This window comes from Simochromis diagramma, unplaced genomic scaffold (assembly GCF_900408965.1).
Source record: "Simochromis diagramma unplaced genomic scaffold, fSimDia1.1 OVJJ01000753.1, whole genome shotgun sequence".
Lineage (NCBI taxonomy): Eukaryota > Metazoa > Chordata > Actinopteri > Cichliformes > Cichlidae > Simochromis > Simochromis diagramma.
Window position 1 is genome coordinate 3,810,275 of NW_024387523.1, and position 16,238 is coordinate 3,826,512.

Here is a 16,238-nt window from a genome sequence, read left to right on the forward strand (position 1 = left end):
GAATTATTATAGGTTTGTAGAATTTCATAGGTTCAACTGAAGAAATGGGCAAAAAATTAAGTGTTGTTGCATCAGGCTGCATATTATTTATTAATGCAATTTCCACTTCTTTCTTGCACAATGTCAGTCTTACTTTTTCTATTTTAACTAACTTCATTTATACTATATATTTTTTGTTTTTAATCACTGTTGTATTTGTATTATCTCATATTATAAGGTCCTTACCAGGTGCTAGTGGCACTATTTTATCTTTATTATTCACAGTTTACAGTAGACGGTACTATTTTTACTCTTTATCATGCTGCTGTAACAAAAACATTTCCCTTTGTGGGATCAAAGTATCCATTTAATTATCTAGTAACAAAGTGATATATTGCTGAGACAATTTAAATTTGGTTCTTTGCCAAGAATGCCCACTATGTGCAAATAACACTGGTTGATCATTTGAGTTAGATGCCATTTTTTTTACTCCACCACTTACAATAAAAAGTGTAATATATAGAGGTAATTAAAGAATGCAAAATTTCATGAAAAAAATAAAGCACATTCATAAAATGATGAGAACTATAGTAGTACCCTTTTCTAAAATCCGGTGTTGTGCAAAAACAGGAAAAACAATGTTTCTAGATGTTTATAAGATAACATTCAGCTGAGTGTGCACTGACTGAGTGAAAGCTTGGCATGTCTATTAATATATTACGGTAGCATCAAAAGCAAAACCAAACAAAAACACAGTTCATCAGATCATATTAGACCCTGCTACAGCAACCGGCAACTACTGCTACCATAGCAACACGAGAGGCAAGGGTGACTTTGTGGTGCATCAGTGTAACTCAAGTCTGGAAAAAACGGATTTTACCTCATATGAAAACACACAAAGGCTCTGTGGTTTGTCTGAGAAAGGAAGGACCCCCCTTTGGCCTCTGTTTAGTCATCCTACCCCTTGTCCTCTTTTCTTCTGTCTCCCACCACTCAACACACACACACACACACACACACACACTATGTCTACTCACAGAGCCTTTATTGTCCTCTTTCACACTGTAACCCACTGAGCAGAGTGGCATCAGAAAGAACTCACACAGCAGGGATGCCAACAGTCGTCCATCTCTCAGCCTAAGATTACAGGGACAGTAAACACCAACCAAGCTAAAAGTACCCTAGCATCATAATAACACTAAGAAGGATGTAGACCCACCCTGAGTAATCAAAGGCGTGTAAAGATGAGTGCTGGAAGCGAAACACGCACACATGTTTTTCTTTATCAGTTTCACGCCATGTGTATTTTGAGTCCAGGGTGATGTTTGGTTTACTGTACCTGTGGGAAGAGCCAGGAGCCAGAGGTAGGTCAGCGGTAGGAGGAGGAGGTGAGGTAAGCACCAGGTGAGCAGCTTGTGGTGTGCATAGGACATTTTGTACAAGGACCTGGGAAGCAGACAGAGGAAGAATTAAATGCAGCTCAGTCAGTGCATACGCTAACATGGTTGACTCCCACAAAACACTGAATTTTGGTCAAATGTCTATGGTTTACAGTTGAAAGAGTAAACTGGATTTGTCAGACAGTGTGGGATAAATAAAACCACTCTTTTATTTTAAAAAGGTAGAATATAGCCTTTTCAGTGTATCCATCGGATATACCCCAACTTTTTTACTTCCCAAATCCAATGCTGACGCTGTTGCTATTTTAAATGACTTTATCACCTTATCACATTGATTTTGTTCTTGTTCTTTGTGATATTGCAAAGGTGAAATGCTTGTTTGTGGTATAATCCTGCACATTTGTCTAAAGTTCTGTGGCCTAAATATTGAACTGCAAACAGTTGTTACTATGCATCTGTTTTATTTGACAAGAGAATTAATCATTTTATAATTATCAATTAAGTGCAACTCACTGTTTGGCTTCTTCTAAGCAGAGGTCATTTGGATGACCTCTGCATCAGCTATTTAATGGATTCACACTGCCCTCTGCACCACTAACTGCACATGCAGCTGAATGCTTACTCCAACATCTGTTTCAGCTCTGCTGACAATACACCTACAAAGACTTTGATTCACTGGACTCCACATTTTTGGTGTTTTCTATTTAATTTGCTACTGTAGCACAGTAATTTCCCAAGTTTCTTGTTTCTTATCTTTAGACAAGAGCTGATGTCTGACTCACTATGTTTACCCAAATCAATACAGAACCAGAATCACAGATATAGTCAACTGTTATCTGAGAAAAACAAACAAACAAAACAGCAAACAAACAAAAAAAGTATAGCTACAACTGTCAGATTTACCTTTCCCCTAATCCAGCAGTGGAAGAAAGGTGAAGGAAGAAAGGAGTGAGGAGTTAGGTTGGCAGGAAGGTGCTGTGAGGTGACAGGTGAAGACGGGCCAACACCAGCACTCTGACGAAGAGATCCAACATGGCCGCCTCAGGGGCCTTCACAGGCTCAGCTGCTCCAACACTAGGCTAGAGAGAGAAATGAATTCAGCCTGTTGATCATTCAACATCATTCACATCACATGGATGTGGACAGACACGATTATATATTCTGAAATTTCATCTGTATTCTAAATTATTCAGGTCTTGTGCCTTCTCTTCTTTGATTGCTTATGTCCAACGCTGCCTCAGCTTTTTAGAGGCGAATAATTTTAAGTCTGTAATTTCTAAATCTGATAAGAAAAGCTAATGAAAATGAGACTCTTTACCGGGACATACTGTGCTGAGAAACTAAAGAAAAGGCACCTTCACTGAAACTGTAGGGACCTTTCATTGTTTTTGGCCTTTTCTGCAAAAGAGAACAAACAAGCCACAAATTCTATAACCATAAATACACAGCAGATTTCACTTACTAGGAATGTTCTGTCTGCCTCTATAATCTGTCATCGGTTTGAGGGTGTAACTAACACAGCAATTCTGTCAATATCCTGTTGACAGCAACACCTAAGGAGGTGTAAAATGATTCACACAGTTTTGGGCTATGTCCTGGTAACTATGCAGAACTGAAACAGGAAAATTAATCATAAGCAAATTTCTGAAGTTATACAACAGTTCTTTACTCCTTCTGTATGCCTAAAGGCACACTTGATAACATTATGAGTTATGCAAATCTTTAGGCTATGTGAACATGAAAGTAGACACTGGTTAATATCTGGCAATAACTAGAGAATTTCTTCATGCCAAAAGGGGGGAAAAGTTTAGTACATGACTAGAGTCTTCACTGGCCCTCTCACTGTTCATTTGTTTTTCAGCTCAGGCCAAGAAAAGGTTGCTCAATTCCAGGGAGGCTACAGAGGCCTGAATCATACTGAACTATACAGATTCTTATTAATACTTTTTGAAGAAAAAACTCAAAGAATCCAGTTTGTTAACCAAAGAGGATTGTAAGTGATAAAAGGTTTTGTTATTGGGAACAACAGACATTTTTTGTTTTCTGTCCTTTCTTCATTTAGGACCCGTCTAAACGAACAACTTGCAGAAATCACATTGACCTTTTCTGAGAGACAATTTCATCAGTACAATATATTAAAAGGTATTAACACCAGATATATAAAAACAATGTATCGTATGGTAATCTATGATTGGGACAGAGAAACACGTAAGGGCTAAAACAATTCTTTAAAGAGAGACAAATTGCTGTTGCATCATCTCGTACTGTGACGTCATGTAGCGCTCCCAAAGCCTGGCTAAATTCTGCCAGTCTAGTGGAAGTTGTAATATTTAAAAATCCTTCAGGTTCTGACTAAACTGGTACTAAGCACATTATTTATTCATTTCCAATAATGATGGATGATTCTGGATTCTTCTTCCACACAAAATGATCCCTGAGTGCCACCTACTCCATTCAGACAATTTCTCAGATGAAGATAGTGATAGAAGGGGGATTAAACTCTATAAAGAACATTAAAGATTAAGCAACAAAGTTGCATTGACGGCAATAGCTTAATGCTGCAGAAAATCACTAATATTTGAGTAGTAAACTCAACATTTTAATTCAAGTTAATTATTTGATCACTGAGTGCCCTCTCTGCTTTGCTTTAAACTGGTTAGAGATAAACATTAAGTGTTCCTGTCCCACAGCATAAGGAAGGAGATGTGGAAATTGCTTTGTTTTGTTGGTGGATCAAAGAAATTCATTGAACATTAATTCAAATTAATGTTACTGACTGGATAGGTATTCTTTGTGTGTGTGCTGTTGTTCTAGTAACTGCAGTTACAGAAGTGTAACAGAGACTTAACGACAGATTAGAATCGAGAATGAAAACATTTAATACATGCACCTTCCTGTGACAATATGAGTTTGATTCAGTGGTGTTAGTAAGGTACATCTTAAAATGGTGCACATATAAAACACATTCGCCCCAGCAGAGAATCTGTACTGCTTTTACAACAAGCTGCAAATAAAAGCATAAATGTGGCACTTCAACCGGATTCTAAAGTGAAAGTCAAAGCATAACCTGCTTCTGACTAGGTCATGTGTTCAGCATAAGTTACCATGGTGATTTAACCAGGTAAAAGGAGAGAGACAACTCTGACTTTAAACTTGACGGAGCTTGCTAACCCAAAAATCTTGCTTCATAGTATGCCCTCCTGTTGTAAAAAGAACAAAACCATGACCCAAAATTCAAGCTACAAATACCCTTAGTCACAGGCCTTCGGGACCCCGAGTAACTTCCTCATCTTTAATATCCAGTTGTGCAGGAAGTGTGAGGAGGAAGCCTTTAGTTTCATGTTTACCTCCAGAATAATGACTAAATGAGTCACCAAAAAAAGAGGCAAGACTCAGATTACTGTGCTGCTTGAAGGGAAGGTGTAATCCTCATGTTGTTCAGCTTCTGTGGTTTTCGTCTGATGCAAAGATAAAAATCTGAGAATGCGCAATATTTAACCGCTGTGTTAGTACACATGGTTCCCTTTAGGTTATTGCAGCAGAAATCGTAAAAGTAGGGTTAAGCATGAGTGGTAGCACACTGAAACACTAAACAGTTATCTTCAGATATGTTGGGAACATAGTGTCAATAGACTAGTGTCAACAGTCTTGACACTATTGTGTCTATTGCTAGTGTCAAGACAGTGCGACAACTTTAAAACTAATTTCCTTAACATTTCTACAAGGAAACCACAACATTATCACCACTGTGATATCCTGAGTAGGTACAAAATGTTCAGTTATGAAAGCCTAATCTTGTACTCTGATGTTCTTGTCTGTAAAATATATAAAAATGACTGCACCTCCACCACTGCAAAGACCTCTGTGTGCATATCAGATGATTACAGATGAGCAGAGCTTCAAGGGAAACGTGGACGTGAAGTTCCTAAAAGACGTTCTGCTATGGAAAAATGGATAAGTCTGTCCATGTATACAAACATCCACCTACTTCCTTCTGCTGGATAAGCAGCAGGAAACGGCTGGCAAAAGTCTAAGCAGAGATACCCAGATAACAGTTTGCATGCCAGCCGAGATATAATCACTCCAGTGTGTCCTGGGTGTGCCCTAAGGTCCCTTCCAAGTTGGACTCGAGCCCACCTCAACTGCTGGATTAGTTAATATTGTGTTTGCCATCCTCTGGGGACTGTATATGGAAATTAGGTATGAAGCATGCTTTGTTTTGTGAGGTCAGTGTTTTTGTGCATGGTCCCTGTCAAATAAATACCAAAGCTCCTGAAACACAATGTTTAAGGCACAGCCAGGCCTGTTCTCAACATGGCCTCACCAGGAAACTACTGTGGGGCAATATAGTAATAAATCAAGCTTTCATATCTATCTGTTATGATCACACTCTAAAGAGGTTAGCTAGATGCTGTATCCATATGGCTGGAAGCACATCCCTAATCTTCCACATTAGTAATTACCCTGTGCCATCGGTGCCAGCCTCTGCAGAGTTACTACTTTGTTGGTTTAAAAGAAAATTGAATAAACAGAAACTATAGTTTGAGAGAAAGAAGTAATGTTTGCGTAAGGCACTGTTACAAATGTCCTGATGCTTTTACTAAACTGATAATGATCTTATTTAAACAAAGGCAAGCATTAAAAGTTTAAGCAGCACTGTTTTCTTGAGACAAACCTACAACTATGTTACTTACTGCATTTTTTAAAAGGAAAACGTGGTAGTATCAAACCTGGATTGCTGGTCTGATTCCTTATTCAAATCTGCATTCCTGCACGTGACACTGGAGCACCGAGCAGTCTCTTTCTCTGCTGTAGTCACCAGCTCAGTCTGTCCAAATATCCAAACTGCTCCGTATCCCGCTTTTGCTTATTTTTCTCTCCCTAGTGAACGCCCAAAAGGGGAAAAAGCTCCAGGTGAAAATGATCCAGTGCAGAAAATGTGCAGGAATCAGTTAGGATCCGGCAGCCTGGATTTTTTTAAAAACCATGCAGCAGCTGCCCCGAGGCACGTGGTGACTTTCACTGTGCTGCAGCAGTAACGCTCAGGTGCACACGGTCACCTGGGCTGATGACAGCTTGGCCATTACTGACTTTTTAATGGCCAGTTCACCCATGAGGGGTTTGTTGCAGAACAATGATCTCTGTCACCGAAACCCTCGCCCACCTTCTCTCTCTTTCCTCCTCTTACATCTGGCAAATTCTCTCCCTTTGACTTGTTTCTTCCTCCTCCTCTCTCAGCAGGAGCAGTCAGCTCTGCATCGGCTTCTCCGCAGACAGGCTGATGTAGCTTTTCTCTGTCCCACGCACAGCTTCCTCCGGCTGCCACAGGGAAGGAAAATCAAGTTTTTATTTCTCTTTCAGGCAGCATACCCAGGAAAAAATTTAATAAAATGAATAATCATGACAAACTGCTTATTTTGTTGTGACAACTCGACAAATATCCTTAGAGCAATAACTACACTAATCCTAAAATAAGATTACAAATCAAAGACCCAACAGAAAGTACGAGTACATCACATTAGTCTTTAACTCACTTTAAACTTTACTGTTTGCCTAGATCTTGGCTTTAGGGTTTTCTCACTTATTGCATATACAGTGCCTTCCATAATGTTTGCTACAAAGACAGTTTGTAGTTCTGCCCCAATCACAGTGGATTGCAAATCAATCAATATGTGACTGAAGTGCTGACGTTCAGTTTTAATACAAGGAGCTTTATAAAAATTTTACATGCACTTTTTAAGAATTACAGCGATTGCTATACACAGTCCCCCAAATTCTGAGATTCAAAATTAATGAACATAAATTTAAACACTCTTTTTAATGCCTTTATGAAAAGAAAAACTTCGCCTGAGGTCTAAATCCGTGGGCATCACCAAATGTTGAGTTTCCTTGCTTGAGTTACTCCATCAGATCTCTATTATAGCCACCTTCACTTGCTGCTTGTTTGTGTTTGACAATGGAAAAAGCGCACTCTGTTGGGTTTAGATCAAGTGACCGATTGGGCCATTGATGAATATCCCATTTCTTATACTTGAGAAACTCTTGGGTTGCTTTTTCAGTTTGCTTTAAATCATTTTCAGTTTGCACTGTGCAGTACTGTCTGATCAGGTCTGCAGCATTTATGCTGAGTCTGAGCAGAGAGTAAAGTCCTGTAGACTTCAAAATTCATCCTGCTACTTCTATCAGCAGTCACATCTTCAGGGAACACTGGTGACTTTGTTCCACAGCCATACACACCAATGCCACAACACTGCCTCTATCATGTTAGACAGATAATGTATGCTTTGGATCATATTCCATAATTTTCTCTTCACATCATTCTAGTTCAAGTTAATCTTGGGTAACAAACGTGTGCCATTTGCAAGCAGTCATATGATTTCCGTGAAATTATCATGCATTTTAAACGGAGCAACTGAAACTGGATTCACTTCTAAAGTACATCTGGGTCTGGGTCTCAAGTTACATAGCAGAAATGTTGACCCCCGTTTGAGCTCTTGGTTGCTCCTTAGATTTAAATCTAATGGTTTTGCCATCAAGTCCCCTTGGCTTCGGAGTGACCAGCCTGAGGAGAGAATGCTTGCTAATCTCCTTAAAAAGTCCTTTTCATACTTTTAAATTGGCCTTTTATGTCTTCTCATCAGTGATATCTTTTTACTGTCCGTTTATCTGCTTTCAGTTATTTTGTTTATGGTCTATTTTGCCTGTTCTAGGTTTTTTATTGACATGTGTACACATTTTAATCATATGATAACAACAACAACAACTAAAAGTCATTCTTAGTAATTTCATAACACCAAGTATTTGCCTCACTGAATAAAAGACGTTCAGTAACTGCCAGCTTCATATCAGAGATGAAACGTAGAGGGACTAAATAAAGAACATTACTTCAGCCTCTGCTGGCCTATTTTATTTTGTCAACTAAATGACTGATAAAACAAACAAAATAACCCTGATTTGCTGACTAAGCTCCACTCTTGTCTCTTCTTATTCCCGTGCAGCGCGTAATGGACTGCTTAAAGCGCAAATTGGTGCATGTTTGACTATATGAATGAAAGTCTGTCAAGTCAAATGAGACGCGTGAGTAAACGCACTGAAAAAAACAAAAACAACAACAAAAAAAAACCCCTCACACTACTAAGACAAAATGGTGGGCTCGTGCATTATGTATCTTGCGAAACTGACAAATCACTCAGATTTACTCAAGACAGGACAAGACGTGTTCAGCTGTCAGATAATTCAATACAGGCCGGTATCTGCCCACAGCACAGTCTGCTGCACTGTCATAATATTATAAACAACTGTGTGGGGGGTTGATGTATTAACCCAAGTGCCACCTGCGCGCATTTAGCAGATGTTATGTTTTTACAAGGCATGTCGACGTCCAAGCACTGACACGGGAAGGTTGAAGTAGCGCACCGTAAGGTATTTCACCTGTTTAATCCCGGGATCACTCGCATCCAAGGCACCTTGAGGCTAACAGCTGCTGACATCTCTCATCGGACCCTACACAATGCGTTTTAACGACAACTGCCCCCAGTAACGCAAGAGAGAGAATGCGTGCACGGACTTACACAAACAAAAAATGGTAGACTTTCTCTTCAGCTGCTCGTTCCGATGTGTAGCCTTGTCTCTTGTTGTCCCCTGCTCTCCAAATTAGGTCAGTACTCCTCTCGCTGATACAGCTGATATGCCGTGAGTGAGTGCTTGACTGTCAATGCAATACGTTTTACAAAAGGTTCCGGTGATGAGATTTTCAAAACAAAGTAGGCAGTGAAAACAGCAGTTATGCGATGGTTAGCTAGAGCAGTTAGGTGTTACATCTGAAAGTAAAACCGAAAGTCCTAACTAAATAGCTATATAGTTTTAATAACCTGGATATGAGCTCATTTTATTTCTTGCGATACAAATTATTCTTAATTTTTCTTTTTTAACCAGTTGGCATTTCTTTATCATTTTCTATTTTTTAATCTATTTATTTATTTACACGTGGATTTTTGGTACATAATGAAAACACAATACAAATTAAATTAATTTGTTGTCTTAAGCTGAAAACGTTCAACGTTCATCCAGCTAGTTCCGGTTTACGCCCCCTAACGAGGAGCCGTTTAAAAAGGTAAATGCTCAACTCAACGAGTGCTAATAAACTTTTTCTCTTTTATATTAAAACTAATAATAACATTTTTAAAAAAAATAAAATTAAAACGATAAATCTGGATAACCTCGTTTATCTGACGTTATGACACGGGCTAAAATGGCGGTGTCGCCTTCCAACAATCCGCCTGATGATTGGTTGCCTGATTTTCTTCGAGCCTTTTTATTGGCTCGTGACATCTTTAGCTTGACAGTGTGTTTCCGGGGGGAGTGAGCACGAGCAGTTGCGGCGTGCAAGAGGGTTGTCAACAAAGTAAGTTACATTGTTAACGTTCACCTGTTCAAATGTTAAATTGATATACATGTACATTTTTGTCAGCCGTTAGCGGGACAGCTGACAGCCAGTAAATTGGACTACTCCCGTTGGCCCAGCGATGTGGCGCTGTTTCTTGCAATCAGTGCTCGAAAGACTGATTGGAAATTCATTGAAAAAGTTTTTCTCCTCTTTACATCTCTCTCGGTCGCATAGTTACCGGGCTCATAATGGCTGACAGTGCTGACTTTACACCCACCGTGAACAGCCAGTCTCCTGCTAAAGAGGAGCAGGGAGGAGGTGAAGGTGGAGGAGGCTCAGAAGGGGATGTAAAAGGCGGATTGACTGATGCCCAAAGAGGCGTCTTGGAGAAGTGTGTGCATGCGCTGAAGCACGCTAAAAACGACAGTCAAACGTTGGCTGCTCTCCTTCTGGTAAGTATTCGTTTAATTTAAGAATCGAGATAAAAACATAAATATTGTTAAAGGAGTTGATATAAAACTGTTTTAAAATTGATTTTCAGCTATTTGGGGGTTAAGCTTCCCCAAAATAAAACTAAAAAATTAAGGGAGCTTTTTGCATGTTCCTTTTTTTTTTAAATTTATTTATTTTTTATAAATACAGTTGCGTTTACCAAACTAATGGTTATTTGCAAACATTGTGGTGTTTTTTTGGGTGTTTATTTATTTATTTATATTTTTAAACTACCTCTGCAGCAGAGGAATGGGCAGAAGTATTGGATCACACCTCTTAATCTTTGAATTTTGGGGTTTTCAGTCTCATCGTCACAGGTGTGTAAAATCAAGGAACCAGCCAATTTAAAAACTGAAACAGTGTTTTCTCAAGGGTCTTTTCTTGGATTGAACTGGAAGCTTTAAAGCTTCTGTTTGGTACTGTCATAAAGAATTATAATACCTTTCATTCTTATACAGATGGTACACAGTTGTACTTATCTTTTCCCTCTAATCTAGCCCCTGTTCACACACTGAGCTGCACTGATGAGATTAACTGCTGGATGTCTAGATATTCTTTTATAGAACTGAACAGAAACAAGACATTTATATTTGTTGTTACTCCAAGGAAATCAGGAATCTTGCTCTGGAGAAGTGGTGAGTAATCTAATGGACGGGTCTAGGTTTGCAAATGCCACAGCAGTTACTTGCCTGACTGCATTGTGCTAACTGTAAAGTTTGGACGGCTGTTGCTTTGGAGTATTTGGTTCCAGTGAATGAGATCTTCATGGTTAAGCTCACCAAGAAGGTTTGGACAACTACGCTTCTAGCTTTGTGGGACTAGTTAGCATCGAGGTTCCTCTGTTCCAGCATGTCTGCCCCAGTGCAGAAAGCAAGGTCTCATAAAGGCATGGTTGGATTAGTTTGGTGGGGAAGAACTTGACTGGTTGGAACAGAGCCTTCACCATCAAACACCTTTAGGTTGAACTGGAACAGCTGGCATGCCAGATGGATGAATGGACAACAAGGAATTGCAAACAGATCAAAGTATCATTAAAAATTGCGCGCTATAACACCGTTTTATTTTATTTATTTATTTTTTTAAATAGACAGATTTTACTGATGTTTTAAATTGTGCCTCAATAAAGACTAATTCTACTCTATCTTCACATCCTCAGATAAGTCGCTTGTGCCCAGCCAGTGAACTGGACAAACCCACATTGAGGCGCATCTTTGAGGCGGTGGGCCTCAATCTTCCAGCTCGGCTTCTGGTCACAGCAGTCAGAGGGGACGAGAACTCTGGCTTACCCCCAGATGAGCTCCTTTCGCTGGGCACGGCTTTGCTGGCTGCCCTGAGCACAGAGCCAGACATGGCCTCCAGTCCCCAGCTCCTCACCACCATCCCCCTCCTGCTGGGCATCTTAGCAAATGGTCCTGTATTTAACCAGCAGAAACGGGAAGACCGGGAGCAGCACCAAGTAGGGCGGAGTCCAGACGGTGAAGTCCAGTCAGCAAACATTTCAAACCCAGACTGTAATCCTGCCAGTGTGGCACAATCTGCAGAAGAGACTGAGAGCAGCAGGAAAAAAGGCGATGATGGCAGTGAAGCAAACAGAGTGTCAACGTCTCAGGAGAACCCTCCCTCTTCTAGCCTTGATGCGGCCTTGGCTGCTGACTGCTACCTGGTTTTGACAGTTGTGTGTGCCTTACCCAGAGGCCCGGAGCAGCTCCTGAGCAGGGGCGCCATCTCGGCTTTGTGCCAAGCGGTGGAACTGAACCAGACTCTGAGCCACGAGAAGGGGCTCACCTTGCTGGGCTCGCTCCTCTCTGGTAAAAACAAGGACAAAGCATGGAGCAAACACACTCCAGAGCTCCTCTCGCTGCTGGTCAGACTCTCCAAAGATTTCTGCGAGTCCACAGACGAAACCAGGTTAGGCATGTGTGGTCAGTTGGCGCAGTTTCTGCCCCCAGCAGGCGTGGCAGTGGAGAGTGAGGAGCTGAAGGCAGTCGTGGGCCGTTTATGGGAGATACTGAGACCTATGGTGCAGGCTAAATTGACACCGAGACATATCGGATCAATCCTGGTCCTCAGTGCTTGCCTGCTGGATTTATATGGCTGGGAGATGGCGGGACCTCCAAAGTTCTGTTGCTTACTGGTGAACCGGGCCTGCGTGGAGGTCAGAATGGGTTTGGAAGAACTGCCTGGTAATGATTTGACCCCTGAGGTGCAACACACAATAACAGGTAGTGTACTTAATCATAATAGTATGTTGATTGGAACTTTAAGTTTATTATTTTCCAGGATGACACTTCATAAAAAAGGAAAAAGGTTGATTAAATCTTGCTGTAAAGCTTTCTTACTTCAGTTTAATCTTAGAGCTGAAGTTGACTTGGAATCTCATTTATGCTGTATGATTTGCATGTAACTGTTCACTCAGCTGATTTAAAGTAGTCATCTTGGTGTCCTCATTTGCATGTTTTGGTTGTCATGTAATAGCGTTTCTTGTTGGGCGCAAGTACAATTGAAGTTTAATTAAATAAGCAGGCATCATCTGACTCCGTAAGTCATTTTCTAGGTATTGAGATCTAATCAAGGTTAACCACCTCAGTAATTTAATCTGAACTGTGCTCCTCGTAGGCTGTTACCGAATCATGGAGGCGGCCATAGAGCAGGCCTGCAATCCGGGAGTCCCGCAGGCTGCTGCACCTTCTCAGAGCTCAATCGCTACCCTCAGTCTGCAGCAGAGCAGGCAGGTCCTCGGGGTCCTGGAGGAGGCCTTCTCTGGCTTGATGTACTTCTTGCAGCAGGTAAAGAGATGAGGAGAAAACTAACATAACAAGCTATCTGTTGGTGATACTAGAAATATGATCATTTATTGTGCACAAAATTATTTCTGTTGCGCTGACGTGTAGAGCCTAGGAGTAAAGAGAAAATATTAAATGTGAATAAATGACTCGTTTATTCATGATATTAAAGGTGGAGCCGAGCCGCTATGGCGACCCTTTCGTTTTCGCCACATTCCGCTCTCTGTGCTCGTGGTTGGCTGAGGAGACTTCCTGTCTTAAGGAGGAAGTGACTAAACTCCTGCCATTTCTGATCAACTACACCCGAAGCCACCTGCAGGGTGGGCTCTTGGAGCATAGCCTCGCTGACTGGATGGTCAAGATGTCTATTGGTGAGGACAGGGGCGCGTGGACGGGCAGAGAGGCTCTCAGGTAAAGATGAAATCTGAGAGGCGATTGGTAACATCTAGAGAAAATGTGCTGGTTTTATGTTGCACTGCCTCTTTTCCTTTTCTCTCCTCCCTAGGTATCTCCTCCCAGCTCTGTGCCACCTGTCAGCAGAGGAAGTTCCCAGGAAGGTGTTGCTCGATGTCGACACCCCGGCCCTGCTGGTGGACTTCCTGTCTCAGAGCTGGACTTCCCTCAGGGGAAAAACCAGTGCCGCATCCACAAGGGATCCCAGCATGGAGACAGCCTGCTCTGCTTTGCTCAACTTCACTGTTACAGAGCCAGAGAGAGTCAGGTAGCTGGTTTATCATCATAATCATCAATGTGACAAGCAAACCGTCGGTTTCTGAGTGTCTGCCAAATGTTTATGAGCAGTACTTATCACACCATCTGTGTTTAAAAATGCAAACCTGTAAACTTATTGTCTTCTAGAAAGGACTCGTGTTTCAGAAGCCTTGAGGCCCTTCTGAGTGAAGCACTCCCCCTCTTGGTGAATAAGCCCCGCCTCCTGGTCCTAACAGCAAATTGCTGCACTCTGGGACTCATGATTGGCAGATTAAAGGAAGGAGGTGAAAGTGGCTTTTGGTTCTTTATACTCTTAGGTTTGGGTGGGGTGTAATTTATTTTTGCATAACCTTAAAGTCATTTAATCTAGAAACTCTCTGTATAGAGATTCTGCAGTGACATATCTGCACACTGCTTAAAGCTATTAGCTACTGGAACAACAGCTAGTTTTTCAGGGCTTTCCAGTGTAACCACGGGAATCTATGCCATGACCTCTGTTTTCCTCCACTTAGTGTTGGCTCAAACTGCTCATAGTTTACAAGTGTGAATGTATTTAAAAGGCTAAAGATGGTAAATTTTCCCTTCCCTACAGTTTGTATTTATTTATACACAGAACCAGTTTATAGAGATTACCCTGCACTGACTGGCAAAGCTGTGTCACCATAATGCTAGCAAGCTAGCCAACAAATGTTACCATCTTAATCTTTTGCGATAAGGTGATCACAAACTTAAGTAACCTTGAGTTGTTGACAATGTGCAGTTTTCTTTGTTTTGAACCACCACCCACAGAACAAACTCTTGCACACACAGGCAGATGTGGCCCAAAGCTCCTTCTGCTTCTGCTCAGCAGTTCTGCTGGAAATTTACAAGAAGGAAAACTTGCAAGAATCTAGCTGCAGTCTTTCTCGTAGTGGTCCTGCAAGATTCCTAAGCCTTGCACAATGTTAGTCTATGATGTGAAACATGACAAATGTGACCCATTTAGATATGAACAAATAAATTAATGGTTTAGTTATTTGTTAAATAGTTTTCAACAAAGCTCTTCTCTGCAGGCTCAGTGGAAGCGGGCCAGCGGCGTTTCCTTTCTTCAGCTCTCCGGTTCCTTCGCAGCGCCCTGGACTCGAGCTCTAGTCCAGGTCCAGCGAAGGTGAGCCTGAGCTGGGAGGACAGTTGGGACGACGCTGCAGAGCTCTGGAGGTTGAGTTTGCAGGCGCTGGGAGGCTGCACCCGTGCCCAACCCTCAATCACCACCCTGATCAGAGAGGAGGGTTGGCTCAGACATATGCTCGCCATGCTTCATCAGTGTAGCGCTCTGCCTGACCAGCTGACCCAGGATGCGCTGGAGGAGGCTCTGTGTGCCCTGGCAGAGCGGTGCCCGGTGTGCAAACAAGAAATTGGAGACATGATGACGAGCTCCAGCGAAGGAGCTTTGAGCTGTATGAAGAAGCTGAAGAAGTCGGTGGGAGTGAAGTAAAACCAGCTGCTCTGGAGAAACGGTGTACTCTCTAATCGAGTACTTTTAACTTTTAGCGAAACCACACAATGAAACCAATAAACCAGGGAAACTGCTGAAACCAAACTCGTATTATAAATGTGTTTGCTCTGATGGTTTTTTTTTTTTTTTTTTTTTTTTTTTTTTTTTTTTGTATTAATAAATTGGGGATGTCTGCCAAAATGTCTATAGTTTTAATAGGAATGAGGAGGATCATGCATTTCTGTGCACAGTTCTCTGAATGTGCCCGTTTGTCTGACTGACCTACTTTATTGTTTTCATCATAAATCATTGAAAACATCTGAGAGCTCTGCAGGTAAATCCTTACGGAGACTGCTATACCTGTCACAAGGAGCTGAAAATGCACACAAGCTGTTTCTTAAATGCAACTGTTGAAAATGTAAATGCCTTTAATAAAGAATTATTTTTGTTAGAGAATGCTGTGTTTTGGGTTTGCTTTGTTTTTTTTACAGCTTTGTCTCTTACTAGCTGCTGCTTTGAGGACAGTTTTGTGCTGTAATTGCATCATAAATTAAATATGATGCAGGTCTGCATTATGAGGTTGGATGTGAACATTTAAATTTCCTGTTCAAAGGTCATATTATTGCATTGGCCATTACATGAACTTAAAATAATGCTAAATTTAAATCATTTGATTAGAATCTTGTAATTTAAGTATTATGTCAAACGTTCAGTGTAATGCGAACTGGGCTGGTGTACATTTATACCAAGCACATTTTCCTTATTTCACTGAACAGGCATTCAGTCGGTTTCCACTAGATGGCGCAATGACACTTAATGTGTGGTGAAGTTCTTGTTTACTGGCAAACTTCTTCCGTTATCCACATTTCCAGAGTTTTAGTTGTTTCAATTATTAGGCTGGTAATTAAATTATAGTGAAGCTATTAATAAAACAAAAATATGTGGGGGGGAAAAAACATCAGCACAGAGAACAAAGTGTTTAGTTATGACATCGTTTTACTGGACGCTGAAAG

The 16,238-nt window shown here is 41.1% G+C and overlaps 2 protein-coding genes across 9 annotated transcripts in view; one reads left to right on the forward strand and one right to left on the reverse strand.

The window, feature by feature from the left end:
- Nucleotides 1-9,065, reverse strand: part of kiaa0319l (KIAA0319-like ortholog) — a 33,219-nt gene extending 24,154 nt beyond the window's left edge. Inside the window, exons 1-4 of one of the 7 annotated variants that reach the window (XM_040021061.1) lie at nucleotides 8,951-9,065; nucleotides 6,568-6,698; nucleotides 2,283-2,458; nucleotides 1,319-1,425 (exon numbers count right to left, since the gene is read on the reverse strand). In XM_040021061.1, coding sequence (XP_039876995.1) covers nucleotides 1,319-1,412 — 94 coding nt within the window. In that variant the 5' untranslated portion in view covers nucleotides 1,413-1,425; nucleotides 2,283-2,458; nucleotides 6,568-6,698; nucleotides 8,951-9,065. Of the gene's footprint in view, nucleotides 1-1,318; nucleotides 1,426-2,282; nucleotides 2,459-6,109; nucleotides 6,699-8,810; nucleotides 8,920-8,950 lie in introns of those variants that run through there. The other 6 variants (XM_040021060.1, XM_040021058.1, XM_040021057.1 and 3 more) reach the window with 6 other exon arrangements.
- Nucleotides 8,928-15,681, forward strand: ncdn (neurochondrin). 2 transcript variants are annotated; one of them, XM_040021065.1, is made up of 8 exons: nucleotides 8,928-9,036; nucleotides 10,000-10,217; nucleotides 11,414-12,479; nucleotides 12,874-13,043; nucleotides 13,213-13,451; nucleotides 13,546-13,761; nucleotides 13,899-14,035; nucleotides 14,804-15,681. In XM_040021065.1, exons 1-8 carry the CDS (start codon nucleotides 8,994-8,996, stop codon nucleotides 15,223-15,225), a joined length of 2,511 nt encoding a protein of 836 aa, XP_039876999.1. In that variant the 5' UTR covers nucleotides 8,928-8,993; the 3' UTR covers nucleotides 15,226-15,681. The 2 variants fall into 2 exon arrangements, with proteins under 2 accessions (XP_039876999.1, XP_039877000.1); XM_040021066.1 differs by lacking the exon at nucleotides 8,928-9,036 and adding an exon at nucleotides 9,663-9,783.
- The last annotated feature ends 557 nt before the right edge of the window (nucleotides 15,682-16,238 follow it).